Here is a 12,831-nt window from a genome sequence, read left to right on the forward strand (position 1 = left end):
CCGAGGGCTCCGTTCCTCGGAAATTCCCGATGAAAATTCCGAGGAACATTTCGTCGGAACTTCCGAGGATTGGACCATCGGAAACTCCATCGAAATATCCCAAGGAAGTTCTCCCTCGGTATGTTCCGAGGAGCTTTCCGACGAACTGGTGGTCCTCGGAATTTCCTCAGAAATTTGTTTCCGAGGAAATTCCGAGGAAAAATAAATTTCCGAGGAGTTATTTCTGAGGACTTGTTTCGTCGGTATGTCGTCAGAATAACGTTATTCCGACGACATACCGACGATTTTTTCCCTCAGTATGTCGCTGTTTTCTTGTAGTGTCTCTCGATATGGAGCAAAGAGCTCTCCCCTCTGCTGCTCAAAGAAACCGGCGACATTCAACGACGACTACTTATCTCTCTCTGGTTTGAAAAGATACAGGGTTAGACCAAAGCATCTATTTCATTTTGTTGAGGTTCATTTTTCCGCATGAGTAATGTTGTACTTTCTTTTGGAAACAATCACCTTGTAAAACTTTAAATTCAGAAATGGTATCTCCCATTGGGAGTTACAAGGAAAAAAAAAAAAACTATTTTGTTCTTCAACTAATTCAGACAACAAGTGTATAACTAGCTAATATTTTCTTGTAATGAAATTGAACTTAGTTAATTTGTAAGAGACAATATTTCTCATGGAAAAAAAAATATATTTCTCATGAAACCCTAAAAATTTTCTGAACAAAAGATGAAACTAAACTACACAAACTATTCTGTTCTTCAACTAATTCAGACAACACTAGAACTACTAGTTAATGTCTTCTTGTAGTGAAATCAAGGGATCACGATGATGAAGTTGAGCTGGGTTGATTTACAAGAAGACAATATTTCTCAGAAACCCTAATTTATTTTGTCTTTTTTTTGTAAACAAATTATTTTATTATATTTTTCTAGGGGGATGAAACCCTAATTTTCTGAATAAAAGATGAAACTTTACCTTTGATCGGAAATCAACTGGAGCATACACGGCGTTGAAGAAGTTTTCGAAGAGATCCTTGAACTTGGGATCAACCGTAAGTGATTTTTCAATCCATAAGCCATTCGCCGCCGTGATCTTTGAGCCGCCACTTGCACTGTGATCGGCGAAGACAACGGAGGATATTTCGCGGAAGATGGTCTTGAGCTCTTCGATTGACGAAGATCTGAGGAAGGAGAGGATTTCACTAGCGATTGACTCTCCTCCGGGACCAGCGGCGTGCATGGTGATCGCAGAGTTGATTGACGCCGGCGAGAAGATTACATTAGAGTCTTTGGTCGCCGAAGATAAGACGTTCATGGAAAGGTTCACTGCAACGTCGTTTTGCTTTCTCATAGCTTCTCTAAGATCCATCTTTGATATGTTACGAGTGCACTCAAAGAGATACCGGATGTGATTTTATAGTGAATCGTTTTGTTCACATTATCTAATCTCTTTTATGGTGGAATGAAATCCGAAAATCTATGTTTAGCTAAATTTCATATTTGGATTCGCCGCCCACTCAAAAAGAGTAAATTTTCTAGTTTTGGGGAAAGTTATTTTTTTTTGTTGCTTTACATGTTAGACTGGAAACTGAAAATTAACTATTTCGAAACTGATAATTAATCTTCAAACACTATTAAACTACAAATCATTCTAAATTAATATAGAGTTTTCTATTTATATAATAATAAATATATATATTGGTATGCACACACAAAAAAATCAAATTAAGCTCCAAGTTTTGTTTTGTTTTATTTGATTTATATTTTTATCAACTTTGATTTATATTAATATCATGAAATACATATTTATTTAAGTGATTTTAATATATATTTATATATGATTATGTTAATTTTAATTTACAATAATTACATATCAATAACTTTAGAAATATATTGAAATTTAATTTTTGTTTACATTAAATTACATTAGAATTCTCTCCCTCTCTCCTCTCTCTCTCTCTCTCATCATTTTTATTCTAAAATACCACGAATTAGTAAAGCTTAGCTTATGTTTTTTGTTCAAATCAAAACTTAAATATCGATAAATACATTTTTAGCGGTATTTTAAAATGATGAACAAAATGTTAAATATATAAGAGAACAAATCACAGTCAAAAAATGCAAATCACTTTATCTATCTCGGTTCGGCTTTAATTGATTTGGTTTTACCAGATTAAAAATTCCTAATATTATGAAACTATTTCTCATAATTATTATAACATTATCCATGCTAATGCGCCGGTTAGGATTACAAGTAATTCTCAAAAGAGAAACCAATTTTTCATTACTTTATTATAGTGTAGATATAACATATTGTATATTATAAAAATTTGTGTGATGGGTGAAGAATCGCCTCTGGAAACAAATGCGAACAATAACAACACATATCCACATTTTTATAAGAGTTATTCAATCGGATGATATGTTTCAAAATACAGTTGAATTGTTAAAGAGAAAGGTGACCTCGAACTCACCATAAGTTCTTGGAAAAAGGAGGTTTATGAAATGTCAATATACTCGAGCTTTAGGAGGGAAAGTGTCAACCTCATCGTCCAATGTGTTCATGTGGACGGGTCTATACTCCAGTTTCACCTTCCCTTCTTCCCAATACCTATTCAACATATTCATAAAATAAACACTCGTTACTAAAAGCCATTTGATTAATGTAGTAAATCCATTGGTCTATGATTTTACCCCAGTGTGTGCTTCATCCAATTCTCATCATCTCGTTTCTGAAAAACAACCATACCAAAGTTCCTCTATGTCATATCAACCCAAGACACATTTAGTTATGTAAGGAACATAGATCTTACCGTGAAATCCTCACGAGCATGTGCTCCACGACTCTCCTTTCTAGCCTCAGCAGAATGCATTGTTATACACGCATTAATCAAAAGATTCTCCAGCTCCATAGTTTCTACCAAATCCGAGTTCCTAAAGTGCAAAGTTTCCGGAACATAGCTTAATAATCAGGCTAAAGACAGTTCTTTAACGTTTTTTTTTTTCAAAGAGAAGTAGTCTCACCATATCAAACTCTTATCCTTCACTTTGACATCACCAAAACTGTCCCAAGTCTTATCGATCAAATCACAACCTATATTAATACGAAACTTTTAATTCATATTCAGCTCTAAAACCTCACTAGGTCATAAAGTGACCAAGAACAAAGGTGTAACCCAAAACGAGAACACACACTCACTCTAACGGCGTACCTTTTGCATGATGGGTCAGCGAGGAAATGGGAAGAGCGGCTTAAGCGTTCAACCCTAGTTTTAGGCGTTGAACACACTAACTTTAATAAAGAGTTCTTCCTTTATTGATGTTCAGAAAACTTCTCAAAAACTAAACACAAGCTATTATCTTTCTTATGAGATCATCTTAATTAAGATCTCCTTATATAGGTAATAGAGATCCTTAACTTAACCTATTACACAATGAATTAGGTCTTTTCTTTTCCTAATTTTAATAGCTTTAGTTTATCCTAATTCCTTTAAGGATAACTTCCTTTTCTAGTTATCCTAATTACAATTAAGGATAACTTCCTTTTCTTCATGACTTCCTTTTTAGTGATGTTGAAGCTTATCTCTAACATTCTGCCCTTTAAGCTTCAAGTTTCCACTGCTAAGGTCTTGAACTCGAATCAGCTCCCTCATTTCTTTGAACTTGATTCTTGCTAATGCCTTGGTCAAGATGTCCGCGACTTGCTCACTTCCTGCAATGTGTTCAACACCATGCACACGTCCTTGCACATGTTCTTGTAGATATCCTTTGACTACAAGTCATGACTTGAACTTGTTGATAGTTCCATCCGCATCCTTCTTGATCTTGACCATCCATTTGAGACCAATTACCTTTATATGATTTGGTTTATCAACTCGAATCCATATCTTGTTGATTTAGATGATTTCTTCCGTACAAGCATCTCTCCATTCTTTCAAGTCTTTAGCTTCCTTAAAGCTCATTTGCTCATTATCCTTTGATAGTAGAAGTCTCTCACATTCTTCATTGGATCCTTTAAGAACATGATCAACTAGATAGCTCGGTTGACAACTTGATCTTCGCAGACGTTGAACTGGTTCTTCCGGTCAGGTTGTTCTGCGTGAACATGTTGTTCTGGTTGAACAGGTTGATGTGGTTGAACAGATTGATGTTGATCTTCTATCACATCTTCATCTGTGGTGTGATCATGATCATTATCGAAATCACCTTCTTTATTGCCTCCGGTTTCGATATGATTGTGATCATTATGATGACTGTTATTCACCACCACGAGTCCTTCTTCCTTTCGGTATACTGAACTTTCCTTGCAGCACTTCTGGAACTTTAATCCTTTTAGTACTTGATCAAGCTTCGTGTTCTAGGCTCGTGGAGCTTGCCTTAGTCCGTATAAAGCCTTTTAAAGTTTGAAAACCTTATGTTCTTCTCCCTTCTTTTCAAATCCTTCAGGCTGAGATACGTACACATCTTCTATCAATTCTCAATGTAAGAACGTTGTCTTCACGTCCAAGTGATGGATCTCCCATCCGTTTGTAGCAGCTAAACCGAATAGCAATCTGATCACCTCTATACGAGCAACTGGTGCAAACACCTTTTCAAAGTCGATTCTATGTTCTTGAACATATCCTTTAACCACGAGTCTTGACTTATGCTTGTTGATTGAGCCATTTGCATTCCTTTTGATCTTAAAGATCCACTTGAGGCCAATAACCTTGACTCCGGCTGGTTTGTCTAGTAGCACCCACGTCTCATTCTCCTCTGTAGGATCAATCTCGTCTGTGCAAACTTTTCTCCATTGAACAAGTTTGCTGGCTTCTTGAAAGTTAATTGGTTCGTCATTGAGTTCAAGAAGCAGAAACTCATACTCTATGTCGGCCAGTAATACATAGTCTCCAAGATAGCTAGGACGAGTTGATTGACGTGTTGAGCGCCTAGGTTGTGGTTCGATTTGTTCAACTTCTGGATTAACTTAAACAGGTTTTGGTTGCTGCGCTTCAGTCTCTTCAGCAGCAGGTTCTTCCTGTTGAGTTCCAACCACGAATGGACCATGTCTGTCGTCCATTGTAGCACCCCATGACTTCCGAAACATACCAGGTTCGCTCCGTTCTTCCTTGTTAGATTCCTTCCAATTCCAACACTCTTTCTCATCTTGAATCTCTTGCAACCGGTGTACCATCAGTTGTGTCGCCATGGACCTTATAGTTTTGAAACTAATGTGTCCGAGCCTAGCATGCCATCTCCAAGTATCTTCTTCCATTCTTGTGTGCAAACAGGCTGGTCTACCAACTTCAAGTCGCAACTTATACAGCCGGTTAGGCAACCTTAACACTTTCGCCAGTAGTCTTCCATTAGGGTCTTTCAGTGTTAGGTAGTTATCCCTCATCCTAACATCACATCCTTGTTCAGTAGCTTACCCCAAGCTCAATATATTGCTCCATAGGTCTGGAATGTATTATATGTCGGTCAAGATTCTATGTTCCCCTGTCTTTGCTTCAAATAGTATCGACCCCTTGCCATTGATGTCGACACATGAACCATCTACGAACTTCACCTTTCCTTTAATGCTTTCATTAAGTTCAGAGAAGTATGATCTCTCGCTCGTCATATGGTTACTTGCTCCATTATCCAAGTACCAGATTCCATCTTCTCGTTTGCATTGTACCAGTGTCTTCGGTATAACCTTCTCCTCGTTGAGAAACACGATCTCGTGCATATACAAAGCGACATCAGCTTCCTCTGTATCTGCTTTGTTTAGCTCCTGGTCGTCTTGTTCCTCCTCTGGACAATCAGAGGCGAAGTGGCCTTTCTTCTTGCAACTGTAACACGTAATCTGAGAGTAGTCCTTCTTTCCTTTACCTCTCTCTCTTGTGTGTTGCGCCCTCTTCCTCTGTTTCCTCGACCACGATTCCAACCTCTACCTCTACCTATTGAGTTGTATGATTGATTAGAGTCCATGTACAGAAGGTTCCCTTGTGGCTCTTGTATATATTCTTTCTGAATATGTTCTTCATACGCCTTGAGTCTCCCAACAATATCTTTGAAACTCGTTTTATTCAGATCGAGAACTTGTTCAAGTGAGGCTATGATCTGAATATACTTGCTTCGCGGTAAACTGTTCAAGAACTTCTTTACCAGCTTAGGTTCTTCCATCGCTTGACCTAATGCTGCGGATTTTGAGGCCAATTATGATATCTTGCCAATAAAGATATCTATTGAGTTTGTATCTTTCATCTTTAGACGTTCAAACTCATTCATCCAGGTCTTAAGGCGAGCTTCTTTTACGCGTTCAGCACCAAGATTTCTTGACTTCACGGCTTCCCAGATTTCTTTAGGGGAGTCGACTTCACCAACATGCAATATTAGGTTTTCTGGAATCGATTGGAATGGGAGAGCAGTAGCGATATCCTTCTTCTCTTCATAGTCTGTCCATGATTTAATGGATTCCCAAACCTTGTGTACTCGCAGTAACACCTTCATTCTCATTGCCCATACCGTGTAGTTCGTTGAAGATAACATCGGACAGACCACCGTGGAAGGCACGGCTTCCATTGTCTTCGATGCTGATTTTGAATCACTCATTCCTTCGGTGAAACTTCTTCAATGAATCAAACCTGGAGCTCTGATATCAAATAAAGTGACCAAGAACAAAGGTGTAACCCAAAACGAGAACACGTTCAACCCTAGTTCTAGGCGTTGAACACCCTAGCTTTAATAAAGAATTCTTTCTTTATCGATGTTTAGAAAACTTCTAAAAAAAAACAAAACACAAGCTATTATCTTTCTTATCTTTCTTATGAGCTCATCTTACATTAAGATCTCCTTATATAGGTAATAGGGATCATTAACTTAACCTATTATACAATGAAAAAGGAAATTTCATTTTCCTAATTCTAATAGATTTAGTTAGTTATCCTAATTCCTTTAAAGATAACTTCCTTTTCTAGTTATCCTAATTACACTTAGGATAACTTCATTTTTTTCATGATTTCTTTTTTTAGTGATGTTGAAGCTTATCTCCAACAGGTCATAAGTTTTGACTGTTTGTTACCTTCCTCTAGTGTTTCTTGTGTACGGAAGACAGCAGCATTGTTTTGCATGACTCTTTGCATGTTCAATCTGATTTTAGAAGTTGGAAGCGACCCATTTGAGTTCCTTAGTCGGTGCAACCATTCAATACTCTTCTCACCAGCATCGTTCTCTAAAGGTCTCAGTTTCTCGCCTTTACAAGCATCATAAAAGCAAAAATCTTTCAGAAACACTTACTTGCATCAACATGCAGAGCTGGTAATATATGTATTTGCATACCTGGTTTTTGAATCTCTGCAACTCTGTTTGCACAAGCTCGGCCAAAAACAACAATGTCAAGAAGTGAGTTTGCACCAAGCCTATTGGCGCCATGGACAGATGCAGATGCTGCTTCTCCTGCAGCCATTAGTCCAGGAACTATAGAATCTGAATCATCACCTCTAACAGTAATCACCTGGGACATAACACTTTTCAAATGATGAACATATCCATATGTTGTAAATAGTTTTTGTCATATTGTTTACCTCTCCATGGTAGTTGGTGGGAATGCCACCCATATTGTAGTGCACAGTAGGCAACACAGGAATAGGCTCTCTTGTAACATCGACACCCGCGAAAATAGCAGCAGTTTCAGATATACCAGGAAGCCTCTCCTTAAGAACATCTGGTGGTAGATGGTTTAGGTGAAGGTAAATATGATCCTTCATAGGTCCTGTTATAGAATAATGTTATTTTCTTGTATAATATATGAGTCTCACATTAAGTTAATATTACACTCTCAAAAGGAGTTAGGGTCTTACCTGCACCACGCCCTTCCCGGATCTCCATAGTCATAGATCTTGAGACAACATCTCTTGAAGCAAGATCTCTAGCTGTTGGAGCATACCGGTCCATGAATTTCTCCCCTTCACTGTTTCTGAGAATCCCACCTTCGCCTCGAGCTCCTAAAATATTTAAACTGACAAAGTCAAGAACCAATGTCTTATCTAAATCCTAAAATGTAAGAAGAAACACATACCTTCAGTAATGAGACATCCAGCTCCATAGATACCAGTAGGATGAAACTGAACAAACTCCAAGTCCTGTAGCGGAAGCCCGGCACGTGCCACCATGGCATTTCCATCCCCTGTGCATGTATGTGCTGAGGTTGCTGAGAAATAAGCTCTTCCATACCCCTGAAGACAGTAAGAGATACTGATTTGGTACAATGTGGTTTCAAATATCTAAAGGAAGATACGCTTCAAGCAACACATTATCATCTTACCCCAGTGGCTAAGATCGTAGAGCCAGCGTGGAAACGATGTAAAGTGCCATCTTCCATGTTCAGTGCAATGACTCCCTGACATATTCCTGCTCATCAAATATAACAAAACCATCTGAATGTTGTAGAACACATTCTTCAGAGGATCTCTTAATAGGAATTATATTATTTTAAGTTATTGATTATATAAAATTTCCAAAAGGAGGCAGAACTTGGGAAGCTCTAAATCTTTTGAATAGTGAAGGTAACATGATCTCTATCGATTTTCAAACACAGCTATGGTACGAAATACTCTTAGTTAGTACTTACCATCACTGTTCATAATCAAATCAAGGGCAAAGTATTCAACAAAGAATTGAGTGTTATGTTTCATTGCTTGGCCATAAAGAGTGTGTAACAAAGCATGCCCAGTGCGGTCAGCAGCACATGCGCAACGGTATGCTTGGCCACCTGAATAAAGGGCAATGATAAAAAGGAACTATTAGCAAGCAAACTTTCACATGAAATAATTATAGTTTCCAACTTGAGATTGCATGAATCAAAGATCAAAAACCTTTTCCAAAGTCGAGACTCTGACCACCAAAAGCTCGTTGATATATTTTTCCATCTTCTGTTCGAGAAAACGGCAACCCGTAATTCTCAAGCTCAATCACAGCTTTTGGAGCTTCCCTGCACATATACTGAATTGCATCTTGATCACCTATACAAAAACAAAAGATACCAGTTACTTGCATCTTAAAACAGAAACCATCAGAATTAAGAAAGAAGCTGCTTTCACTAGTGTACATGTTAGATTGCAAATCAACATGTTACATCCACAGTAAAAGAAAAATCAAGATCTAGCTTTCGAAACTTGAAACAATAACAATGCCGGTTCTGAGATTTTGGAGATCCAATACAATAAAATGAGTTCTAAAAAATACAAAACATCAAATTGCTATAAAGTCGTTTAAAAATTAATACTTCTATAGACTACTAAATCTTTCTGAGATGGACTTTACAATTTCTCTTTTTTATTTGACTAAACTTTATAATCTCTCTATACTTCTTTTCCATGATAACAACAATAGAAAAAAAAATGGATCCTAAAAATCTATAAGAAAATCAAAAGCCTCATTCATATGTTTCTAAAGTATGCGTTCAAGACCAGGCCTGACCAAGAATGCCAAAAACAAGAAATCGTCAAGTATTAACAGCCAATCTGTCTAAACTTTGAGACTTTTCAGTCTAAGATCAGCACCATACCTAACCAGTCACTTCCTTTGACGGTATCATACATATGCCATCGCCAGTCATCTTCAGTCATATTACCCAATGCAGCATTTATACCTCCCTGCACAAATTATAGCTTAATCAACAACGGAGCAAAAGATTAAATAAGATTGAGGCAATGTAGTAGTCGATACCTGAGCAGCAACTGTATGAGAACGAGTAGGAAAAAGCTTAGTGATGCAAGCTGTGTTAAAACCATGTTCTGATAGTCCTATAGCTGCTCTAAGTCCAGCACCACCTGCTCCTACAACAACCGCGTCATACTTATGATCAACGATTGTATAATCTCTTGTCGTCTGCCACAGAGAATACAAACAATTTTGAATCAGAATTGGATAATACGATCTCACAAATATTTTCACAGACTAAGAAGATCCAAGCTATTAGAAGGAACCGAATAAAACTAAATAATTCCTTCCCAAGAAACAAAACACAAAATTCCCCAAATCATTTTCTAAACTCGAAAACATTTACACATTAACCTGTGCGGAAATTCTGACTGGAAATCACAAAACAAAATAGTAGAAATCAATAATATATAATAACAAAATGTTACAATTTTTAAAAGTAAATAGACAAATATGTACAAGGATTCAATTTATTTTCTTAACTCAATAATATCTCACGTAAATTTACACATTTAACTTGTAGATAGTTATGGATTAAGACGAACAAATCATATTGGTCGACCAATTCGTATTTAGTCACATAGACGCTCGAAACCCCCCAAAGACTAAACGAGAACGAGGATTCAAACAGTATGAAGACAACAATGTAGTCGTACCGAACGAGCAGAGAACAATCTTGTGGAGACTTGAGAACTGATGAGAGCACCATCAGATTCCGATCTCCTCGACGCAGCTCGAACGCGACGAGACACAAACCGCCACATTCCTCCTTTCGTTACTACGTACTCAGCACAAGGTCTTTACGATGGTTAATGGCATTTTGTCAACACCATGTCTCGTTTTAAAATTGGAGTCCCTCTCACAAGTGGGGTTGATCATGGCACGTTGAGAGTTATTCAAAATTCTTCTGCCACGTTGGTTACTGGGCCTTCTTATTAGACCCAAGTTTGACCATGAAGCCCATAATCTGGTAGCGTCGGGATAACAGCAATCGAAATGCATGCTTAGCTTTGGCGAAAGCAGTTGGTTGCTCTCATACAAACACACACGCAGGATAAGAAAGAGACATCAGAGATCCAACGAACCGATTCAGACAGAGATCGGTACCGACAAACTGAGATTTGGGGTGAAAGAGAGAGAGAGAGAGAGATGGAAACAAGGGAGAGAGATCTGGAGCGGCTGATTCCGATGCATAAGTCCGGAGAGGTCGTTCTCTCGGTTCCGTCGTCTCCTCTTGCTTCGCCCATTCACGTCGCCGGAAGAGAGGTTATCCTCTCTCTCTCTATCTCTTTACAAATTTAATGCAAGTTTGTAATGATTGGTGTATCGTTTGCGTTTGACCTAGAGTGGTAGTTACTTGTGTGTTAAGTTATTCGATGTTTTATATGTACAAAACAAACAGGCGGTTTACAAAGTCATCCGAAGCTGGGCCTCCAAAAAGTTCATGACCGGATGGTACTTAATCTCGGTTGCTTTGTCTCGCTGAAACATAACTTAATTGGTTTCATTAGTTTTATTTTGTTATATAGTGTCATCCTTCTTCCAATCGCCGTCACATTCTACTTCACATGGTGGTTTATTCATTTCGTTGACGGTTTCTTCTCCCCAATCTACACTCATCTCGGAATCAATATGTTCGGTTAGTTCTTCATTTCATCTCTAATTAGCTACGTACGTACATTAAAAATATTTTGTCAATTAATGAAATCTAACACAACTTGTTTATACTTATGGCAGGTCTTGGGTTTGTGACATCCATAACATTCATCTTTGTGGTTGGTGTCTTCATGTCCTCATGGCTAGGAGCTTCATTTCTCAGCATTGGAGAATGGTTTATCAAGAAAATGCCTCTCATCAGCTACATCTACTCAGCTTCTAAACAAATCAGCGGAGCAATCTCCCCAGGTCAATTTCACAAAAAAAAAAAAGAATTATTAAGAGGTTTTATCTTCTACGTCAAAACCACATTATATAATATTAGTTTCATCCTGAATCTTGTAAACTCTAGATTTTGTCTAAGGTGTTTTTTCTAGTTGAGCTAACTACACTAAAAAAAAGACTACAACTTTATTTATCTAAACTTACACTTTTTCTCCTTTTATCATCAGATCACAGCTCAGGTGCATTCAAGGAGGTAGCCATTATCAGGCATCCTCATAGGGGAGAATACGCTTTTGGATTCATTACATCGACTGTGATTCTCCGAGGCCGTGCTGGTGGAGAAGAGCTCTGCTGTGTCTATGTCCCCACCAATCATCTTTACCTTGGAGACATTTTCCTCATTAGCTCAAAGGACATCATAAGGCCTAATCTCTCTGTCCGTGAAGGCATAGGTAACTTGATCTACCTATCTCCCAAAGAGATTATACACATTAGCTGATCTCATTGCTCTGTTTCAACCTTTTCTCTTGCTACAGAAATAGTCATATCTGGTGGCATGTCAATCCCAGAGATACTAACAACCCTGGACGCAGAGACTATTCACAGGACAGTAGCAGGAAGCTTTGCTATTCCACAAGTGTAAAGTCGATGACTCATTGTTTCTTGTTTTTTCTATCCGAAGGTTCAGTCTCCGGTGGAGCCTCCGATTTTAGGTGACTTTCAACGTTTGTTAATCCAAGAATGTTGGAAAAGTTTTGAACTCATTATGATATATGAGTGAAAGGTTCATAAAGTTTGAGTATGTGTTTAAGCCTTGTATTAGTCTAGACACTAAACAATAACAAAGAAAATATTAGAAAAGTTGGAACAAACTCTAAGATGCGCGAGAACATAGATCTTTCTTCATATAATATCAATGTGTTTTGTTATCAAATGCTATAAAAGGTTGAGAGATCTCGAAATCGTTTCATAAGCAGAACAAACAGAAGGATACACTAACCAAAAGAGCAAAGAGCTTGTCTGATACTAAGACAAGAGAACAACGTAGCTCACTTTTTGTTTTTTTTTTTTATTCCAAGGCTTTTTTCCCCAGCAACGTAGATTTTTTTTCTTCATATGCCTATCTCGGATAAGCAGAGACTAGACATAAAAAAAAATTGTTGCAGAAATAAAACAACATTAAATCTAAATGTCCATGTCACACTTAGCTTCAATATATATAACTCTATATATATAAAAAGCCAATGCCTATCTTTATTTATCTTTTAAA

General features: G+C 37.6%; 3 protein-coding genes across 3 annotated transcripts; 1 reads left to right on the top strand and 2 right to left on the bottom strand.

The window, feature by feature from the left end:
- Nucleotides 1–809: 809 nt before the first annotated feature.
- LOC106330463 (serpin-Z1) lies at nt 810–1,365 on the bottom strand. Its single transcript, XM_013768921.1, has 2 exons — nt 973–1,365; nt 810–836 (listed from the first exon to the last, which is right to left on the bottom strand). The coding sequence occupies exons 1-2, from the start codon at nt 1,363–1,365 to the stop codon at nt 810–812; spliced, it is 420 nt and encodes a 139-aa protein (XP_013624375.1).
- A 1,061-nt stretch (nt 1,366–2,426) lies between these two features.
- LOC106333226 (succinate dehydrogenase [ubiquinone] flavoprotein subunit 2, mitochondrial) lies at nt 2,427–10,444 on the bottom strand. The gene is made up of 15 exons (XM_013771694.1): nt 10,337–10,444; nt 9,687–9,848; nt 9,526–9,613; nt 8,834–8,980; nt 8,590–8,730; nt 8,284–8,369; nt 8,038–8,194; nt 7,820–7,963; nt 7,544–7,731; nt 7,299–7,473; nt 7,042–7,212; nt 3,021–3,090; nt 2,810–2,930; nt 2,691–2,728; nt 2,427–2,607 (listed from the first exon to the last, which is right to left on the bottom strand). Exons 1-15 carry the CDS (start codon nt 10,442–10,444, stop codon nt 2,505–2,507), a joined length of 1,899 nt encoding a protein of 632 aa, XP_013627148.1. The 3' UTR covers nt 2,427–2,504.
- A 274-nt stretch (nt 10,445–10,718) lies between these two features.
- LOC106333676 (protein LIKE COV 3) lies at nt 10,719–12,424 on the top strand. Its single transcript, XM_013772091.1, has 6 exons — nt 10,719–10,946; nt 11,083–11,135; nt 11,210–11,319; nt 11,418–11,585; nt 11,789–12,013; nt 12,098–12,424. Exons 1-6 carry the CDS (start codon nt 10,830–10,832, stop codon nt 12,202–12,204), a joined length of 780 nt encoding a protein of 259 aa, XP_013627545.1. The 5' UTR covers nt 10,719–10,829; the 3' UTR covers nt 12,205–12,424.
- The last annotated feature ends 407 nt before the right edge of the window (nt 12,425–12,831 follow it).

The sequence above is a fragment of the Brassica oleracea genome, chromosome C3 (assembly GCF_000695525.1).
Source record: "Brassica oleracea var. oleracea cultivar TO1000 chromosome C3, BOL, whole genome shotgun sequence".
Classification (NCBI taxonomy): Eukaryota; Viridiplantae; Streptophyta; class Magnoliopsida; order Brassicales; family Brassicaceae; genus Brassica; species Brassica oleracea.

Coding starts and splice junctions, on each gene's coding strand:
- LOC106330463 (XM_013768921.1), bottom strand. CDS start 1,365: ATGGATCTTAGAGAAGCTATGAGAAAGCAAAACGACGTTGCAGTGAAC. Junction 837..972: donor CAGTTGATTTCCGATCAAAG/GTAAAGTTTCAT, acceptor AAATCAACCCAG/CTCAACTTCATCATCGTGAT.
- LOC106333226 (XM_013771694.1), bottom strand. CDS start 10,444: ATGTGGCGGTTTGTGTCTCGTCGCGTTCGAGCTGCGTCGAGGAGATCG. Junction 9,614..9,686: donor CTCATACAGTTGCTGCTCAG/GTATCGACTACT, acceptor TAATTTGTGCAG/GGAGGTATAAATGCTGCATT. Junction 3,091..7,041: donor ACAAGAAACACTAGAGGAAG/GTAACAAACAGT, acceptor GTATTAATATAG/GTTGTGATTTGATCGATAAG.
- LOC106333676 (XM_013772091.1), top strand. CDS start 10,830: ATGGAAACAAGGGAGAGAGATCTGGAGCGGCTGATTCCGATGCATAAG. Junction 11,136..11,209: donor AAAAAGTTCATGACCGGATG/GTACTTAATCTC, acceptor TTTGTTATATAG/TGTCATCCTTCTTCCAATCG. Junction 11,320..11,417: donor TCTCGGAATCAATATGTTCG/GTTAGTTCTTCA, acceptor TACTTATGGCAG/GTCTTGGGTTTGTGACATCC.